The sequence below is a fragment of the Paramormyrops kingsleyae genome, chromosome 8 (genome assembly GCF_048594095.1).
Source record: "Paramormyrops kingsleyae isolate MSU_618 chromosome 8, PKINGS_0.4, whole genome shotgun sequence".
In the NCBI taxonomy this organism is placed as follows: Eukaryota; Metazoa; Chordata; class Actinopteri; order Osteoglossiformes; family Mormyridae; genus Paramormyrops; species Paramormyrops kingsleyae.
The window spans coordinates 29,392,817-29,414,036 of record NC_132804.1 but is presented as its reverse complement, the minus strand read 5'-3'; the positions used below and the strand labels follow the sequence as shown (position 1 = coordinate 29,414,036).

Here is a 21,220-nt window from a genome sequence, read left to right as displayed (position 1 = left end):
CTTCCATCCAAGAGAGATCCACCACATTGGAAAATGTGGGAGAGAGATTTGGAGTACTGACACATTTTCCAAATTTTTCAAATGATGACCTCACTGAACAGGGTAAGGCCCTCAGTGCTGCTTTGCTTTTTTAGGACCAATCAGACTTGGACGCCAGAGAGCTTGCACAGGAGATTAAGAATTTGCCTGACTTACCATCAAAATCTATGACCTCTCTTGAGCTGCTGAACTTTGTGCATGACAGTGAACTCTCAGAAATATACCCAAATTTGTGGACTGCTCTGAGAATTGCAGTTACTCTACCTGTAACTGTGGCTTCAGCAGAGAGTAGCTTTTCAAAGCTGAAACTTGTGAAGACATATCTGAGGTCCACTGTGTCTCAGGAACGCCTCACTGGCCTTGCTATCATCAGCCGCAATCATGCAATTGCTGACCAGATTTCATGACATTATTGATGACAATTATTTCATACCAGTATGTTGTGCGAAGTGCAATCATGTTAATTGTGCAATTTAGGAATGCCTTATTTTAATTGTATCTGCCTTTTATACTTATTTAATATAATTGTTATATTTTCACTTCTGTGTGTGCGCGCTTGTTTTATATTTAAAGTTCTATTTCTTCCAATTTATATGCAATATAATACATATGTTTATCTGGTTAAATTCAGTATGGTTCCAACAATAAAATATGTTAATGTACAATCCTTAATACAACCCCAGTCAGTGAAAGTGTGTTCCCTACCACTAGACTTCAGAGGGTTAAAAAGCAAGTCCAATTCCCCCATGGCTTTGTAGAGTCCATCAACATTCATCTGTAGCGAGACAAAACAGACTGGTCAGTATGGACTCATATAAACACAAGGTCTCACTACAGTAACAGTGCATAAGGTAATCCGCTACTGAGCCTCTTCGCAGTGTTTAGAGGAGCACATGCTGACACTTACGTTTTTGTATGTGTCAAGGAGCCGGGCGGGCTTGGAGCGGGGAAATGGCATGACACAGGCACAAAAGGTGGACAACCCACTGGCAGCTCCAAGAACAAAAACAGGGCTTATTAAACAAAACAGAAAACACTACAAACACAACAAAATCAAAAGGACCGACGAGTCAAAAACTAAAGAGAATACATAAAGACTAAATAAAAACAGAATACACATCAAACAACAAAACACTGGGGAACAGAACAGAAGCAGGGACTTAAATACTGAAACTAAAACTGGGTAACAAGACTAACACAGGACAGGTGAGACTAATAAACAAAGACTGGGAAAACAGGTCACAGGTGAAACTAATTAACTCAGGGAACTAAAACAGGGAAACTAATGCCTTGTCCACACGTACATGGGTATTTTTAAAAAAACGTACCCTTTTCTATATGTCTTGGGCTTTTGTCCACACATAAACGGTTACATGTTGAGTTACTCTCGCATTATATTGATCAACACAGGCGTCGGAATGTGCGCCATTGTTTTCAATAGGACTGGCAATATAGGCTTCTGATTGGCTAACATGGCAGTACGGTTAGAGTTATAATGCCGCCTGTTGTTTTGGCATGCTTTTGACAGCGCATTTTAGCGGTTTTATGTGGACGGAAATATTTTAGAAGACAATGTTCGTGTGGATGGGGATTTTTTTTTTAAAACGGAGGAGGAAAAACACCGTTTTAAAAAATACCCGTGTTTGTGTGGACAAGGCATAAGAGCTAAGCAAGAAACGGAAGAAAAAACAAACAAACAAACAAACAAACAAACAAAAAACATTTTTGCCGATGCCCATGATGCCGTCCTGGGCAGCGGCCCATGTCGCCCATATCAAAAACCGCCACTGCATATATATATATTTATATATAGTATAAAATATGGTAAATGTACAATTTTCCTAATTTATTAATACTTATACATAAACGTAACTACAGTCAAATGCATTAATTGCGTATGAAAACTGAACTTTTATTTTGACACAGTAAGTAAGAATAGCAACCGGAAGTCTCTCCCTTTTTCTTGCCAGCTTCGCACTGCTTTGCTTAGACGCTGGTACACTACATTCAAAATATTAAAATGACAAGATTGCAGAATTTAAACGCTTATTTAACTGAGCGTTTAATGGTGGCAGCTCGAGAGATACTAGAAGTAGTGGGAAATACGATTTCGGAGTACCAGAAAGAAACTGCTCGAACGATTAAGGAAAACGAGGAACTTCGACGGAGGCTTCGAGAGATCGGGGTCCAAGCAAATCTTGAATTTTTGGGTGAGTAAATTATTTTAATAGTATTTAAATAAGCACTACTGGGAGAAGACGAAGTCCAAATTCAAAAGTAGTTGGATCTAGTAGGCGCTATGGAAAGAACAGATTATAATAATAATTATTATTATTATTTATTGATGATGTTGCTGTTTTATGTCTTTTAAAACGTATTCATCATAGAGGAAGGTGGACTGCAAGCTCATTTTTTCACTAAAGTTAGTTACTTCGCCTAATGCCCCGGAAAAGGTAAGGCAGGCCCTGGGCTCCTCAGTATTGCGCTGTTTAATATTTGCACTGAAGGTTAAATAAAATCCCTTCGCTTGATTATTTGACAATAGTCGCATCGGTTCTGAGAATTATGCTGCAAAAATCAACATAACATTATTTTGTTCTGGTCCTTGAAAATGTGTATACCTCCATTCTGTTATGAATACACTGTCTAAACCAGGGTTCTTCAACTCTGGATTTCGATTCAAAATCCAGGCCGTGTTTTCAGTTCTCCCAGGTAGTTGTTTAATAATTACTGATTCTGATTGGTCAGAGGCTTTACACCTGACTGACAGGTAAAGGAAGGCTGGAAAACCAGCAGTGCTCGGACCTCGAGGACCGTGAGTTGAATAACCCTAGTCTAAACTAATCGTTTATGATTTGGAAACATCTTCAGTCCATTGTAATAAATGTTTTTCTTTAATATTGCCAGGTAATTCTGTGAGTAGTTAAAAGTATCACTAAACAAAAAGGTGGTTTATACACTGCAAAATTTCGATTGCATACTATGGCGGCACTACTGCTATGCAGGAGCAACTCAAGGGAAAACACACAGGCATTATTCTGGATGATGGACCGCCAGAATAGGCAAAACCCCACCTTAATTGTTGTATGTTTGTTTATTAAATTTCCATTAATACGGAGAGCTTCTTAGTATCTTTTGTTCTTGCAGTTGTTAAATACTAATGATTAAAGCCTGTTGTCTACTTGCTACCTAATAATTAAAATTGAATAAGTGTTCGAGAAAATGTTTAGGCTAAAATCTGGGTTTATTCTACGTTGATGGTGCCAGTGTATGTTTGTGCGCGTTGGGCTTGTTGGGACCAGTTTTATTACCGTAAAATAAAACTGAAAGGAGAACAGAAACTAATTAAAAGAATCCTTAACGAATAAAAACTATATTACCAAATTAACGAGTCGGACATTAATCAGCAAAAAGTACAGCCACCCCACCATCTTTTTACCTAGTTAAACCTGCTGTAAACTCTGGAATCAAATACAACCTAAATGGACTCACAGGTGTGGAAGTTGAGCGCTAGGGAAACGAGGAGATAACTCTGTTGACAACTAATCCCAATGGTATTCTGTCGGGTTGAGGTCAGGGCTTTATGCAGGCCAGTCAAGTTCCTCCACACTGGACTTGCTCATCCTTGTCCTTATGGACCTTGATTTGTGCACTGGTGCACAGTCATGTTGGAACATGAAGGGGCCATCCCCAAACTGTACCCACAAAGTTGGGAGCATGAAGTTGTCCAAAATGGCTTCAAATGCTGCAGCATTAAGAGACCTTTCACTGGAACTTAGGGGCCAAGCCCAACCCTCGAAAAACAACCGCACACCATAATCCCCCCTCCACCAAACTTTATATTTGGCACAATGCAGTTAAGCAAGTACAGTTCTCCAGGCAACTGCCAAACCCAGACTCATCCATCGGGTTGCCAGACAGAGAAATGTAATTCGTCACTCCAGAGAACACGTCTCCACTGCTCTAGAGTCCAGTGGCGGCGCGCTTTACACCACTGCATCCGACGCTTTGCATTGCACTTGGTAATGTAAGTCTTGGATGCAGCTGCTCGGCCATGGAAACCCATTCCATGAAGTTCTCTACGCATTGTTCCTGAGCTAATCTGAAGGTCTCATGAAGTTTGGAGGTCTGTAGCTATTGACTCTCCAGACAGTTGGTGACTTCTGCACACTGTGTGCCTCAGCATGCGTTGTCCCTGCTCTGTGATTTTTCACCAAAACAGAATGCAGTAGGGCATTCTCATATTCTATGTCAGACTTGTAAAATGCGAAATGCTATTTGGTACACGTGGTGCTTTTTTAATTTTTGGCATGCTTTGAACCCTTTTTTTTTTTTTTAACAGAGAGCTCCATCTAGTGGGGACAGAAAATATAGCAAAATGTTCCAGAAGCATCATATTGGCCATCACTACTGTTTAGCACATGTTTAAGTTCTGAAGATGAAGTATAGTTTATAACTACGATTAACCATCTCGTTTCTTCGATTTTAAAAATCATCCTTTAAACTGGAGAGAAACCTTTATCACGATAATTATCGATATCAACAGATATGATTTTTTTATCGTGGTGATATTTTTGGGCAAGTTGCCCAGCTCTAATTAAAAGTATCCATATATGGAATCCTGGTTACATTTGTGCTGCTCTAAACTTCCAATAGACAAATCTGGAAAAATGTTGAGCTGCTACCAAGTCACTCTTTATGCATTTTCCCTACTAAGGTTAGTGTCTATACTACTTTTTAAAAGTCTTTTAAAGTATGAGTAAACTTAATGGAGGTAAGTTAAATTGGATCTGTCATCTTGAGTGTTTTGTAGACCTGTTCCTATGATGCCTAGGGTGGGTTATTTAATGCTAGATATAAACAGCACTTTCAATCAGTGTTATATGTACACCTGAGGTGGACCAACTGACCAATTACAGTTCTTGTGGTCTGCGTCACTGCAACGTGTAGTTACCCTCATGTGCACCTCCCTAGAATGTATGTCGTAGGATCCATGGCTATGCCATACTTACAGTATTGATTCAATGCAGAAGTATAAATCAGCCTTTATTTTTATATCCTCTCTCTTCTTCTACAGATGATGTCCACCATGTTGCTCCCCTCGTCTCCATTGGAGCGGCTCCTCAAGGTCAACAACCCCATGAGCAACAGTGTAACTCTGGCTTGGAGGAGGAGAGGGAACCTCAGCAGACTGACATTAAGCAGGAATTCCCCGAGCAGCATGAGAGCAAACCAGAGCAGGGAGTCGTGGACCTGAACAAGCAGGCATCAGCCCTCACGTGTACTGAAAATCCTTCTGAACTCAGGATCCTCCAAACCTCACTTCCTTTTGAGGAGAACACTGAAGAAGTGGGGTGTCTTCCTCATATGTTACCTGACCAGATTAAGTCTGAGCCGGATGAACTGGATTACAGTATACAAAAACAATCCATTGCCTCACAGCCACTAAACAGAGTAAATAATAACAGTAATACTGCTGAAAGTAAAAACTGTGCAGAAAGAAACTGGATGGACCATGGTGGAGTAATGCCAGAGCCTAATGACCAGGACTCCAGTAGAGAAGTGAGTATAGTTTCCTGTCTCCGATGTGGCAGAACTTTCAGTAAGTTGAGTGATCTCAAACTGCATTTGTTGGTTCACGAAAGTGAGAGACAGTATACCTGTGCTACATGTGGGGAGAGTTTTAAAAAACAGGCTCAGTTAAAACTGCATGAGGGAACTCACTCGGGAAAAGAAAAAAACTGCTGCAGCGTGTGTGGAAAATCCTTTGCCTATTTGGGGAAACTGAAGGCACACCTGCGGATTCACACTGGAGAAAAACCCTTCGGATGCACGGTTTGCGGAAAGCGATTCACCCAGTCAGGACACATGAAAGAACATCTGCGAGTCCACACAGGGGAGAAACCATTTGGCTGCCCCTACTGCGGGAAGCGCTTTATTCAGTCAAGTCAGTTTAAAAGACATCTAGCTATTCACACTCGTTAGTGACAGTAGGGCATTTGTTTGGGGCCCATTATTCCACCTCTTTGCTGTGCTGGTCAACCCATTAGGAGACAAATACAGTCCCCTCGGGTGCCATCTTCTGAGGGGACAAAAGAAGATTTCATGGTAGCCATGTGGAGCATGGTGCACAAATATTTGTGCGCATGTATCCATATATGGTGAGATGACAGTAAATGTGCAGGCTTTCTTCTGACGGACGCCTGGGCCCAGTTGTTCAAAAGTAATCCAGTGGGATTTCAGATAATGGATTGGATTGAATCTTGAAAACGGGTTGTTCAAAGGGAAAAGAGGGATTCTGAAATCAGATCAGATCACCTAATCCAATATCGGTTTTAATCTGGATCAGAGCTTCACTTTGTGTTGTTCGAAAGTTTGTGTTTGAATTGGGATATGTTTGATCCAAAAAATCAGGATAACCCTGATCCCAACATAAGGGTGGATTTCTGGCACAAAATTAAATAAAACTTGAAAATTGATCACAAAAGCAATGTTTGCTGATGTATAGATTAATTTATATTTTGTACAATTGTTGAACTAGGACAGTGGCAGTGAAAATAAAGTAGGAAATAAGACATGAAGCCTTTCGATATACTGTAGTCGAGGGGAAAAAAATCCTTGTGAGAGATCTGTACTCAAGCACAATATCAAAGCAAAAAGTTCTGCTATCCATTGCATTTTAATGAAAATGACAATAATTACTAGGGGTGTCATGAGATCTTGCGATATTACAACATGACTAGATTTCTTGTCAAAATGAAAAACGATCTCGCAAAGGCACTGCAAATCAGCTGCTGTAAGCATGTCGGCGTCTGACGAAATTACCATAGTAGATGCCCCAGACACTTTTAAATCTTTTGTGTGGCAGCATTATGGGTATCTGCCGGAAATATATAAACGGGGAAAGGGTGACAGACAAAACACGAACCATCTCTAGGCATTGTTGGAAAATAATGCCGTACACAGCGGCTAACGCTACTTTGCAAAGCCATATACAGCACCATCATAACTCTTTATTTAAATGATACCAAGAAAAGCTTTGTTTATTTATATTGTTTTATTTATATTCTATTATGTTCAATTAAGAAGTGAAATAGCAGAGAAGCCTGTCATTTGAGTTTGTGGTGAAATATTTTATGGTGTTAGATATTTGTTCTGTTCTTTACTGCATATGATGATGGTGATTATTTAAAACATTTCACCATACATCTGCAGCATTTAGCATTTTTTGTCTTTCAAATTAATCAAATAAATGGCTGCTTTCCAGTAATATATAAGGAAGTTTTCCTTAAAATATTGTTAAAATATTATGTTCTCGCGAACCCAATATCGTGTCTCGTCTCATGGGCGTAGTATATCGTTACACCCCTAATAATTACTATTACTCAATTCATCAGTCAGAAGTAATGTCTTACAGTTGCATCCCTAACCGCATGGCCAGTCTGTCCCTCTTTTGGAGAGAACATTGGAGGTTGCTTTGGTTTATTGTGGTGTTTTCTGTTTGTTCAAATTAAAACACATAATGGCTATTTGTGGCCACTGGTATTTTAGGTCTACCTGTTGTTCTTGACAGAGCCAGTAGGCTACACTGTGGGTTCCATTTAATGCACTAATAAACCGGATTTGGTAATCCTGGAAATTCTGTATTTGGATAACAGTGATCCAGTGTTGCTTTGGAAAAACCAGCATAAAAGTAAAATGGATTACCAAATCCTCGATCGCAAAACAAGGGATTTCAAAATCCGGATTACTTTGATCTGGATTAAATTGATTGAACAACTGGGCCCTGAGTGATTAAAGCATATTGAATGTTAATGTGATTGGTTGAGAGTGTTGTATCATGATGAGCTGTATGTATCAAGAAAATACAAGTGTGGGGAATCTTTGGGGTGTGGAATATGGGTTATGGCTTCTTGCGTTTCCTTGCATTGCTTTTTGAGCCTCAATAAACTATCCTCATTCTATTGGCTAATTGAGTGAATTCTTTGACAGTGATCTGAGACAAATTTCACGATAAGTGAACTTGGGCTTAGATTAGGTTGCAGCTTCTTGGATGCTCCTGTAAAATCCATTCAATCCTACAATGTGCTTTGTATTATGTGTACAATGCTGCCAGTGTCTTATTTTGCAGGTATAAAAGGCCAGGAGTTGTAAAATATTTGCTGACAATGAGGGTGATAAGATGGTACGTTATCCATATAATGTCCGCTGTGAAGGTATATGCAGAATTGGGTGTAGTATGTGACTCAGCAGGCTAAGCCCCTGTATATATGGTAGGAAAGTTGCCAGTTTGACCCCTGGCTTTGGCAGAATTGTCACATGTCTGTGGACCCTTGAGCAAGGCCCTTAACCCCCAGCACCTGGGGGTCTGTACACTGGATGACCCTGTGCTTTGACCCACCCCTAAGCTGGGAGCAAGCTGGGATAGGCAAAAAGAGAATTTCTCCACGGGGATCAATAAAGTATCACTATTCTGTTTACACTTGCACACAAATACACAGACATTGCAGTCTGTATCTGTGTGTGTCTTTTGATGGGTTGGAACCCCACACCTGAGTTAGTCCCTGTCTTGCACCCGTATTGCCCAGGATAGGCTCTGCACCTCCACAACCCTGTTGAGGATAAGCAGGTATGGATGGATGAACTTATGCCCTGCGCTGCCTGGAATAAGCTCCAGGTCCTTGGATCAGGTTAGGCAGTGGGAAGAGTGATGGAATGGTGCTGCAGTGGGTACCTCTATTCCATTGTTATGTACAGTTATTATTTCACACTTGTCCAAAGCAACATGTAGGTTCTAAGCCTGTCTAGGTCTAGTGTCTAGATCTAAACTCGTCTCTAGAGGTGTCCCTGGAGCTTCATTCTTCAGAGTCTGCAAAAGATGTTACCATAACGGGTAAATTTAACTTAATTTTAATTGCGATCCTTATTTAGTTTCACAAATTTTCCATGCACACTGAGTATTTTCAAATCAAGTCAAAAGCAGTGCTAATTTTGGCAAGAGTTTTAAATTTAGTTTGTCACTTATGGAAAATGTTAATTGGATTAAAGTCATATTTTAGTCTTGTTTTGTTTTACTTGAGATTTAGTCAGTGGAACTCAGGTTTAATTTTAGTCTAATTTTTAGTCATAATTTTCTCAAGTAGGTTAATGATACTGAAATGGACTGTAAATTCCCTTGAGAAGCAAGCATGCCTTTTACATGAGGATACCCTATGATGCTTAGTTATCTAAGCTGAGAACGTGTTACTGACTTACTGTACTACTTTCATATATAGAAATGCATAAAGTTTGTCAGAAAAAGTGCAATATAATCATATTTCCTTCAGAGGTTGTATTTTTTCTGCATACATCAACAACACATACCTTTCCCTGTTTCATTCTTGTTATTAGGGCATTAAAACACCCATCAAATTGAACTGTATGGCCATTTTGTACTGTAATAGTTTTTGTTATTAGGGCATCTAAACACCTATCAAACACCCATGTAACCGTGTGCAAAACCTGTCTTCACAATTTATAATAGTCCTTCACAGACAGAAAGTACATAATCCAGTAAAATTGCTGCAATGACAAAAAAAGGGACATTAGTGTGGCATTTAGGACCAAGCATTAAGCGTGTGTCTTTCCTTCTGTTTACTAGATAGTTTGCTTAGCTCAGTTTCAGGAAGATACCTCCAAGTTGACCCTTGCACGTGTGTGTGTCTGTGTGTGTGTGTATCCCTGAACTCTAAGAGCAGTTCATAAACAAACTGAACTTTTTACACCTTTCTAAATTCCTCCCTTGGGTTTCCCCTAACCTCTTGCCAGTCACAGCACCTTGCACGCCTACAGGATGTAAAAAAAGGGTAACAACCAATGCTTTGAGATGGCTTGTGTGATGTAGGTTGTCTGCACAAACAGAGCCAAAAATATCATCTCCTCTTTACTCATTACAGCATAAGGAATAGTCTTAACTGTCATTTTCATTGTCAACCATTTTTTTTTATGTCCGTTGTCATTACAGTTTAGTCATGAAATAAGGAGTCGTCAGTGAATACTTATTGTCAAGATTTTTGTTGACAAAATTAACACTGGTCAAAAGTTTTATTAGTTACATGTACATTGGGTATACAGTGAAATGCGACTATGAGTAGACTATACTGTGCAAATAAAATTATAAAAAGAAATATATAATGTATTCTGATTTTATTTTAGACTTATTGACTGGGTTGTCTAACAATGGAAACTGTAGATGTGTTCTAAGTGGTTCATCTCTTTTTATTGTATGCACAAGATGTTGCTGGGCAGGATAAACTGAACATGACTGTAATTCTTTTTTAATTTTAACTTGCCAATAATTTTTGAGTTCTCAGTCTATACTTTCAGCATAGGGGGAGTGATGTTTTTGTGGTCCAAGGCAATACAGTCATGGAGTTTTTCATTTACATTTCAAATACCTAGGTGTGTGACATCCCAGTGGTTGGTGGATCGCAGCATGTCCCTTGTACCTCGTTAATTGCAATGGTGGAGGAAAGACCAGCCTTCGCATCTAATACTGCACAGGTACTGATGCAAAAAAATTCAAAAATGTATATTCTGCATTTGTATTTGCAATCCTTTAAGTATTTGTCAGTATAGGTTGTCTCCTGAAAGTAACTGAACACTGTATTACTCAATCACAGGAAATTTTTTGCTTTTAGTTAATTCCATGAGAAACACAGTGAGCAATGACAGATAAAGGCATTACTGTGTTCAGGGGCATAGTTAGAGATGAATGGATGCTGTTCAACCGAATAGTTACTTCAGCATTAGTTCAAATACAAGAACTCGTGGCCATAGGTGGAAATTAGCGGGAGAACATTTCAAACTGGATTTAAGGAAGCACTTCTTTACACAGCGTGTAGTCAGAGTATGGAATAGTCTTCCTGATAACGTAGTGCAAGCTGAATCCTTGGGTTCCTTTAAATCAGAGCTAGATAAGATTTTAACAACTCTGAGCTATTAGTTAAGTTCTCCCCAAGCGAGCTCGATGGGCCGAATGGCCTCCTCTCGTTTGTATATTTCTTATGTTCTTATGTTCTTATGATACGGAGCTGAGTCTTTACTATGGGGGCCGATGGCAAACTTATATATTGTATATTATAGAAAAAGCTATTCATGACTTAATCCAATAAATACTCATTTATGGGGGGGGGGGGGGGACCCATAAAATAGGTCTAATGACACCCCTGACTCTGTGTGTTCTCCTCAATATGAAACCAGTTTAAACCATACAAATTTTAACTGAGAGACATAAAAACACTTATGAAGAAGAGACTACAGAGCAGAATTTGACCTCTTTGTCACTATGATCTTTTCATTTCAGTTGGACTTCAAGGCATCTGTAGCTCATGCATTAATCAATGCAGGTTCCATTGAGATGCACAAAAGAGAAAAACCCAGAGCAACCCCAGCAGCTCTGAAACGGAGACTTGTGTCTAAGGTGCCCCCTGAGATGAGATTTGGCCCTGGAAACCACTGGCCTCGGCTTACTGAAGCGAAAAATGCAAAGAGGTGCCACGATCGTGCATGCAGACGAAAAACAAAGTATGCCTGCATGCAGTGTCTTGTTGCTTTGTGCCCTGGGTGCTTTGCCAATTTTCATAAAAGGTAAAACCAATGTCCAGGAAATTCAACAAAGAGGCTGTTGCTGAATTCTGTTTGAAGGGATTATTTGGGAAATTAGGACATTTTTTGTTCTTCCATTTTTATAATGCAACGTATGTTACATTTTCAAACTTATGTAATGTTTACAGAACAAACAGTAACTTCAACTCCTCAGTGAACTTAAGGTTATATTTTTATGTAGCCAATGGCAGTGTATGTCCAAATGTTAAAATATTTGTTTTACAGCATTAAAATCAAGTTCGATCATGGTTACAATGTAATAGATTCTATTCTGGTCATTAGTCTATGAATAATGCTATTAATAGGATGTTATTAATACTCTGCTATGTTGAACACGCAAATGCATGCTGTCCTTCATCCATGTCTACAAAATTAAGTGTTATTCATTTCCAAACTTAAAAGTTAAAAACAACTAGAAAAAATCCAGACTGAAGCTAATTCTTAAATAAAGTTTCACTGCAAACTGTTTTATGTCTGTTTAGTGGTATTCGTGAAAGTTCAGAAACTCTGGCATGGATTTGGATCATCTGGGGATGTGTCATTTGGATTCAAGAGTGTAGATTTGGCTATTGTGGGAGTACCGTTTGCATTTAGGGGGGGGGCGGGGTTGGGGCTCATTTGACCCCTTTCAACACTGAAAACAAACCTACACCTGTGTTTAAATTTAAAGATGAATGATTCTACATTGGAGTTTCATTTTACAGCGTATGTTTAAAGTTTTTGTTGATTTTTCCACCAGGCTGCCAGAGTTGTCACAATTATGGTGTTATTGAGACTACTATGGTGTTTTATAGTAGTATTGAGATTAAAATTACTTTACATTCTTATTGTTTTATTTCTAACCATGAGCTTTTCTGGTGGTTTGGGTGAATCCAATTGTAGATATACCATAGCTGATTTGCCAAATAATAATTTTGATAATTTGCTGCTTCTAATGCTCCTTGTTATGCCCTGATTGTGCTGCTCCTCCTGTGTGCCATGCCCCCGCATTTACCTCATGTGGAATCCTCCTGGTTACCAGCTGTATCTAAATAAAAAATGTGAGCTCGGAATATTTATTTTGCATTTGCTTTTTTTCCATTCATACATATAAAACATCCAGGTATTGATTTTTGACAGCAATAATTTGACCTGTATAATGTAAAACATTTGAGATATTTACGGGACTGAAAATGTTTATCAAAAATGTATCAACATATTCGACAATTCTTGAAAGGGGCTGGCAAGTTCGGCAGCGAGTTGTTTGTGCTGCCCTGGATGACTTTCAAGAGACGTTTACTCCAGGGGGCAATACAGAGGGGGCACTACCTCCTGATGCAGTGGCAAAGGATCATGACTATGCTTTCCATCCTTATCCAGGGGGCTGTTCCATGAAGCAGGATTTCTTGCTTAGCCGGATAACTTGTCGGATTTAAGGTAGTCTGGGCTAAATGTAGGGGAATGAAAATAAAGTCCATTTAGCCCAGACTACCTTAAATCCAAGAAGTTATCTGGCTAAGCAAGAAATCCTCCTTCATGGAGTACCCCCCAGGTAAGCATTACACAATAAAATATGTTAAGGAATTACATAAAAATATAATTTACTAGTATTCAGAGTGGCTGTACTTGCTTGTCTGGACCATTTCATTAGGGAAAATACATCTGCGATCAGTTTAACATCTTATAGCTGTATTCGTGGCAGATGCACCTGAGACCCTGTGAACTCTAAGTATTCTTCCTAATTTTACCTTTTCTTACTTGATTAGCGTTTGTCACTACCAAAAATGTTACACCTACGGAAAATGTAACTTCGTGGGGCGGTTCAAGATGCCGGCCGGTACAGTCGTGTCTTTGTGGGGCTGAACCAGGATCTTCTGGTTTTCTCACCTAATACCTAATTAACAATGTTACCCTAAGCAAATTTGGCTTTGATAAACCTTAGTCATTAATAACATCTACCATTCAGCAGATCTTTGGATGCAGAACTGTATTCCTTCTCTACCGAATACGTTGAAGGCCTGCGAGCTCTGAATAGCCGCTGCTAGTAAGTATTATATTAAAGTGACAATAGCCATGTCGGAACACAATGGCTGAGAAAAAAGGACGAGACAAGGTACAGTGAAAAACAAGTAAACAACATTTAGAGAAATGCATGGAAATAGTTTAACGGATGCAGTAACTGATTTTCATTCTTATGCAAGCTCCAATGCTGATGCCTTCCCACTACCAAACTACCATCACCAGCACTCCAGACCCTAAAAAAGGAAAAGGTGAACCTAGTTTATCTGAGCTGCAGGAAAATATCATGAGAATGATAGCAATAAAAATTAAAGAAAGTACCAATAGTCTTGCACAGTTGATAACAAAGAATACAGAGTCTGTTGAAGAGCAGTCCGAATTTCTTTTTCAAGAAATTCAGGAGATGAAGAAAGACGTCCAAACAGTCAAAACAGTTAATACTATTCATGAGAAGAGGATCTCAGAGATTGAAGATAAGGTCAACAAGACAGAGAGGTATCAGAGGCGGTGGAATTTGAGACTGTATGGTTTACCCGAGGAAGAAGGAGAAGACATCAAAGTAAAGTTCATCAACATCTGCCGTGCCATTGTCCCAGAAGTAGGTGAAGTGCTGCACCTTCATGTGGACGTAAGCCACAGAATTGGCAGGAAGCAAGAGGGCAGGACCCGTCCAGTGCTGTCTCGATTTATCTCACAATCAACAAAAGAAAAAATATGGAAAAATGCAAAAACTTCAGAATTTCTGAAATCCCAGAAACTTCACTTCGGCGACGATCTGATGGCAAAGGACAAAGAAACACGGAATAAACTGTAGCCTAAGGTAGACGCAGCAAGGAAAGGGGGAAGGAAGGCATTCTTCATGGGTGCCAAAGCCATAATTGATGGTAAAGAGCTTAAGTTGTAAGTTGTTACAATGGTGAAAAATTCTTTCTAGGTTAAAGGTTTTTGATTGGCCTAGCCTACTCGTTTTCTGGTACGGTATGGTTATTGGGTAGCTGAAAACCAGTGTGTCTTCTGTTACTGTGGAAACTAGCTGTTTTTTTCTATATATTCTTGTTTATTCTTATACAAAATATCATTTTCAGTCTGTTCTATTAATGTAAGGGGTATACAGTACGTAGCCTGTTAAAAAGGAAAGCTGTTTTTTTGTTTTGTAAGAATTTCAAGGCTGATTTTTTTTTTTTTTTTTTACAAGAGACTCATGCATCAGCTTCCGACTTTGGTTTTTGGAAAAATCAATGGGGTGATGATATCTGGATCTCTTATGTTAGCAACAATTCTGCTGGAGTGGCTATTTTCAAAGGTACATTTAAAGGGAAAATACTGAATTGTATCACTCATGATTTTGGGAGATGATTACTTTTGGTTGCTAATGTTTTTATTTTGGGCAATATCTATGGGTACAATGACAGTCAAAGAAACAAAATTCTTTTTTGGGAGTTTGAAAAGGAAATAGCCACTTCTGATAATCTTTACTAATGCTCAGCTAATTTTAGGTGGTGATTGGAATTCAGTCAATGATCCAATGATTGATTGCTCCTCTCCAAGATTTTGAGGCTCTTTTGGGGAATCTAACAGTATATGTTTAAGATTTAATTGCTGTGATATATGGAGGAAAAGAAACCAAGGGAAACTACAATTCACTTGGTGCAACAAAGATTTTTCTAAGCAGTCAAGGATTGACTATTGGCTCATCTCTAATGAATTAGACCAATGTATCTTGGATGTGAAAATTTAATCCTCCATACTTACAGATCATAAAGCTATTACTCTGTCTGTCAGTCTGGTAAACACAACACAAAGGTTTAAACCCAGTAATGGTTATTGGACGTGAAATGTTACACTATTAAAAGTGTTGGAGTACGCCGTCTCCACCAGGTCAAGAGATTCACAGCTGACACGTGGAGAAGTTGCAGGTCACCAGTTTATTGTCTGACAGATTGCAATCCGGGAGCGGCCGTCTGACATACATTCAGCATGTACAGGAGGAAGCTCTGCCATATGTATCAGCTGTATCCCTTTTAAAGCCCTTTGGGCATCTTCCCCCCTCTCTCGGTATCTTCCGTCTACGTGACAACCACATGTTTGATATTTACTCTAGTTAGTCGGTTAGTACTTGTCCTTGTGGAAGGCTACAGATACGTAAGGGCCGCTGACATTCTCTGTCGCTCCCTCTATCGGTCCCGATTAGGTAACCTTGCCCTGCCGGCACCAGTCAGTTCTCGTTTCAGTTAACTGCATTTTTTAGAATGAACCCCCCCCCCCTTCATCATGCCCTGCTTTAAGCTATATTCTCCTTTTCCTCTATTCATTGTATGTTCTTTATAATTCTATTGAATCCCACAATTCCCCCTTTTGATGTCCACAAGGAGATCATCCTGATTATGCTGATTATTAATATTTTGCCTTATTTATGAAATTTTGCATTCCCCCTTTTTGATCTCCACTAGGAGATCACCCTATTGGCGGGGGAGGTGTAGATCAAAGCTGTCCAAATGACCTTTGCCCATCTCCGGCCCGACAGGCAGGAGAGGCATCATCTGCGCATAGGTGTCATCCCGCTTCTCTCTCACGGTAGTGATGAGACGAACTGACAGTGCGCGCAGGCAGGGAATATAACAACCCCCACAAGTAACTAAAATTGCAGCAAAAGTAGCAAAGGATAATAAAAGCGAGCCCATTAAGCCTTTCCACTGTCCGAACACCGAGGTCAGCCAAGCATCCCAGATGTTATTGATCCTGGAGTGTGCATGCATCGTTTTGGAGAGGGTCCAGAGACCCTCGAGTGCTCTGGTCACTGAGCCATCTGATGCTGTGTTATTAGGAATGCAAGTACAGCATACTTCCCCGAACATAGTGCACACTCCCCCCTTTAGGACTCCAAAGAGTTCCACACACAATCCTGTCCATCCAGCCTAGGAAGGAGGGCAAAAACCCTGAGCTTCAGGGAAATTCCACTCCCAGCCCGCCACAGGCGCGGTCCCCCTTCGGGGTCCATGGCTGGCATGGCTCACAAACCACTAATCATTAACACTTTAAGCATTTTAAGCATCACACATAACACACTTGTTTCCCCCAACATTCCCCTTTTTATCTCGATCTTCATCCTGGTCCTAGTGTTGTCTGGCGGTGGATGAGGTGCTTTTGTTCTTTCTGGTCAATGGAGCAGGGGTGGACTACCCTGCTCTGGTTGCTCAGGTCAGGGGATTATTCTGCCCCTTCTGTTGAGACCTGAGTTGTGTCTAGTTCGGCCGAACTGACGCTCTGGGTTCCTTCCCTCAAGGCCTCCTGGATCTCTGCTGTGGTTCTCCCTGGCTCCTCCGCAGCCGCGCACTGGCTCCAGTGAAACCACGTGTCGCCTTTGCCTTTCAGACGAACCGCGTCTGACGTCCTCTCAGTGACCTGGAAGGGGCCCGTCCACCTGGGCTCTGACCACTTCCATTTGATGACTTTCAGGAGGACCCACTCTGCCGTGTGTGGTTTGGCCTGCTGGTTCTCTGGTCTCGCCTCCTGGATCTGTTTAGAAAAATCTGCAACGAGACCTTGCAAACAATCATAATATGCCCTAGGATTTTGCTCCCCCTTCTCGTCAGGGGTCCAGGTTAACCCTTTCTGGGGTCCTGGGAACTGCCAGCCTGTCTGAAGCTCAAAGGGGGTGAACCCGGTCCCCCTGTTTATGGAAGACCTCACTGACATCATTGCCAGTGGTAAAGCGTCAACCCAATCCATTTTGGTCTGCTCGCAGATTTTGGCCAATTTTTGTTTTATTGTTTGGTTCATTCGCTCCACTTTTCCCTGGGACTGCGGATGATACACAGTTCCGAACGCATGTCTCAATCCCAAAGCTTTCTCCACCGTCCGGAGGTCCTCGTTCTTAAAGTGGGACCCATTGTCTGACCGAATCCTGTTGGGAAACCCGTGTCGTGGTATATACTGATTGATCAGAAACTTTATTACGGATACCCCATCCTCCTTCTTTGTGGGCCATGCTTCTGGCCACCCTGAGAATGCGTCCACACACATCAACACATATCTGAACCCTCTCACTGGAATCACCATCTCTGTATAATCTATAATGATTTCTTCCCCTGACCTGGTGCACATTGGAAACTGCCCTTTCTCAGGCTTGACGGTGGGTCGTGAGTTATACAAGGTACAGGTAGCGCAACTCCGTACATATCCCCACAACATCTCTTTCATAAATGGATGCCACCAGCTTGTCAGATTCTCTAACATTTGTCTCACCCCTGCATGACCCGCCCTGTGGGCTTCTGCCAAGATTGTCTGGCGAAGGCCTGGGGGAAGGGCTGGCTTCCCTTCCTTACTCTGCCACAGCCCCTCCTTCTGCTAGTTTCAGGGCCTCGATAACCGCTATCACCTCGGCTCTCTGGGCTGACTGGCCTCCCCCCAGTCTGTCTGCCTTCAAGGTTACATAATCCTGGCCACCACTGCATACCCTGCCTGCAAACCTCCTGTGTCTGTTCTAAAACAACACCCATCTGTGAACCAATCCTCTATTTTTCCTGCACCTAAGTCTGGTCTGAGTTTCTCCTCCTTCTGAACTCGGTACTCACACTCGTGCGGTTCTCCCCCGCTCATGTGGTCTGCCATGTTGATCCCTTCATGAGAAAAATTCAGGTTAGGTGCCTCTAGTATTTTACTAAGTCTCTGTTGCCTGAGTGACGTCATGGTAAACGTCTGTGAATTCACATAAGCCACCACACTAGTGCGAGGTCAGAATGTGCAGCGGATGTCCCATCACTATGTGTGCTGTTTCCTGAATAATTTTGGCCACTCCCACCGCATGCCTTGTGTATGCGGCGTGTCTTTTTTCTGTAGTATCGAGTTTTTCTGAAACAGGATGCCGTTGACGACCTCTCCTGTTTCAGAAACATCCAAGTGAAATGGGAGAGATTAATCTGAGAGGGCTAGGTCCGCGGCCTGTGCTAGCCTCTGCTTTAAGGTGATAAACGCCTCCTCAGATGCTTGGTCCCAGTTAAGGGGCGCCCTGAGGTTACGTAGGCCGTGTTCTCGGACAAGCGCCCTCAGGGGCTGTGTGAGCCCCGTGTAATCTGGAGTGTAGGTGCGACTGTAACCTGTGAGCCCTAGGAAAGATAACATGTCTTTTACCGTGATGGGCTTTGGGTAATGCAAGATAGCCGACCGATGAGCTGGGGAGAGGCCTGTTCCTGCCCCCGACAGCCCTCGTCCTAGGAAGGTCACTGCTGTCCTAGCAATCTGCAATTTGTCTTTACTGACCTTAAAGCCTTTTTCTGACAGAAGGCGCAGCACTGACTGGGTGGCCTGTAGGGCCGCCTCCGCTGTTGGGGCCGCGATCTAAAGATCATCCACGTATTGGACGAGGGTGACACCGTCCGGGAGAGGACACCCCTGCAAAGCCTGCTTCAGGACCTGGTTAAAGATACCTGGAGAAAGGGCGAACCCTTGAGGCAGGCTGGTGTACCGCAGCTGACAGCCCCTGTAAGTGAAGGAGAATATTTCCCTACACTCCTCTGCTAGGGGCAAACAGAAAAAGGCATTTGCCAGATCAATGCATGTGAACCATTTTTGTTGCGGGGTCAGATTAGTTAGGGCAACATATGGGTTCGGAACTGGAACAGTAGGGGTCAGCAGGAGGTTGTTTATGGCACGCAAGTCGTGGGCCATCCGATATTTGCCCGTGCCGGGTTTTGCCACTGGGAGGATGGGGGTGTTCCACTGAGACGTGGAGGGCTCTAACACCCCGGCCCGCAAGAGGCCCTCTATAGTCTCAGCTAAACCTTCCTCCGCTGCCGGCTTGTGTGGGTACTGTCTGAGCCAGAGGGGACCCTCCCCTGATTGAAGTTGGAACTGCACTGGCGTGCAGGATATTAGACCTACATCTGTGGGGCTGGTGGACCACAGCGAGTCTGGCAGAGACGCCAGAAGGGCCGCCGCCTTTGGGTGGTCCATCTTTTCACACCCATGATCTCTAGCTATCTGCTCATGTTGCAGGAGGGCGGTGTCCTGTGTTGTGACCTGTATGCGATAGGTACTGCAGGAGGGCGAGAAGGAGACCTGTGGGATCTGGGTCTGTACCCAGTCCTCAGTTTCTCTGGCCCGTTTCACCATCGGGCCCAAATCCTTGGCCTGGTGTTTGGGATGGAGGGCCAGAGAGACATGTGGGACAGCTTCCTGTCCCATCATGTACCAGGGCAGCTGTTCTGGGGTAAGCAGTGTGGCTGAGGCTACTCCTTCGGGACCCACATATAAGTTCTCAGAGGCAACTTGCCACTGCCGGCTTTCTAGTTGCTCAGCAAACAGTTCCTCATACCAATCAGTACTATCCCTATCGTAGGAAAGGGTCACATGAGGAGGGTCAGGTGGGGGCACATAGGGCTCTAGGAGTGAGATCCAGGGCCGCCACGCTGAGTAGGCCGCCAGGATGCCAGTCAGGCTGGGTTCCAGTAGGCCCCAATGTCTGCCAGGGCCTGACTCTGGACTGGCTGGACCAGCCATTGTCCCGAGCCCGCGGTGCGGGCGTCGCTCCGCAGGCGAGTGCCCTCCGGCAGGGTGACCACCAGTCCGTCTGCACTACACAGGATGGAGACCCCCAGCTTCACCAGCATATCCCGCCCCAGGAGGTTCACTGGAACGGAGGAAGACACCACGAACGGGTGGAGAAAGGTCTGTTTTCCCACCTGGACCTTCACTGGCTTAGTCACTGACAGTCTCTGTTCTTCCCCCGAGAAGCCCACAACGGTCACTGTTGAGGTAGACAGATGATGTTGTTCTGGGACCACGTTAAGAGTGGAATACGTGGCTCCCGTGTCTACCAGAAACGGCAGTTCTTTGTCCATGACCATAAGGGACAGCATAGGGTCTGCCTCCCCTGCGTCCCGGGCCGCCCGGAGGAACCGTCATGGTGAGGATGGGTACCAGTCCCACTCCACTGCCGGATATTGTCCTGCTGTGGGAGCCGCTTGGGGGTTGGGTGCCATCACCTGTGGATCGGTTGACAGTCCCTGGACTCCAGGAGGTCCTCCCCTGCCGCGTATACTGGCCGGGACAGGTGCTGGGCAATGTCTTGCCCAGTGTCCTTCTGCCCGGCACCCGAAACAGACACCTGACGGTGGTCCTCTTTGCGGCGAGCCCCTTCCCCAGCCCCGGCCCCTGTATCCCCGACCCCAACCGCCTCGGCCCCTTCCCCATTGCTGGCCCCACCTCCCCTGTTGGTAGGTGGGTGGCCCGTTCCAAGGGCCGGGCGGGTATATGGGTGGTCCCTCTGGGGAAACCCCTACCACCCTCTGCTTTCCCTGCCCTTTCCTTTTGTTTTCATTAGCCTTTCGCCTCGCCTCGCCCACCTGCAGCTTCAGTAACTGTGTCTGTAATTCCTTAAGGTCGCTCTTTTCCTTATCTGCTTCCTCTTGTGCCCTCTGCAAATGGTGTACTACATGTCGGTCCCACACATGGGAGTCTGCTCCAGGGAGATCCGGGTTGCCCAATATAGCTGACCTAACTGCCTCTGGGACCCCCTCCATTACTGCCCGCCTAAACC

At 43.0% G+C, this 21,220-nt stretch overlaps 1 protein-coding gene across 2 annotated transcripts; it reads left to right on the top strand.

The window, feature by feature from the left end:
* The first annotated feature begins 1,988 nt into the window (after positions 1-1,988).
* On the top strand, positions 1,989-12,276 carry LOC111854423 (uncharacterized). Of its 2 annotated transcripts, XM_023832352.2 has the most exons (4): positions 1,989-2,249; positions 5,117-5,601; positions 10,480-10,581; positions 11,384-12,276. In XM_023832352.2, the coding sequence occupies exons 1-4, from the start codon at positions 2,060-2,062 to the stop codon at positions 11,669-11,671; spliced, it is 1,065 nt and encodes a 354-aa protein (XP_023688120.2). In that variant the 5' UTR covers positions 1,989-2,059; the 3' UTR covers positions 11,672-12,276. The 2 variants fall into 2 exon arrangements, with proteins under 2 accessions (XP_023688120.2, XP_023688119.2); XM_023832351.2 differs by lacking the exons at positions 10,480-10,581; positions 11,384-12,276 and having other exon boundaries at positions 5,117-8,003.
* The last annotated feature ends 8,944 nt before the right edge of the window (positions 12,277-21,220 follow it).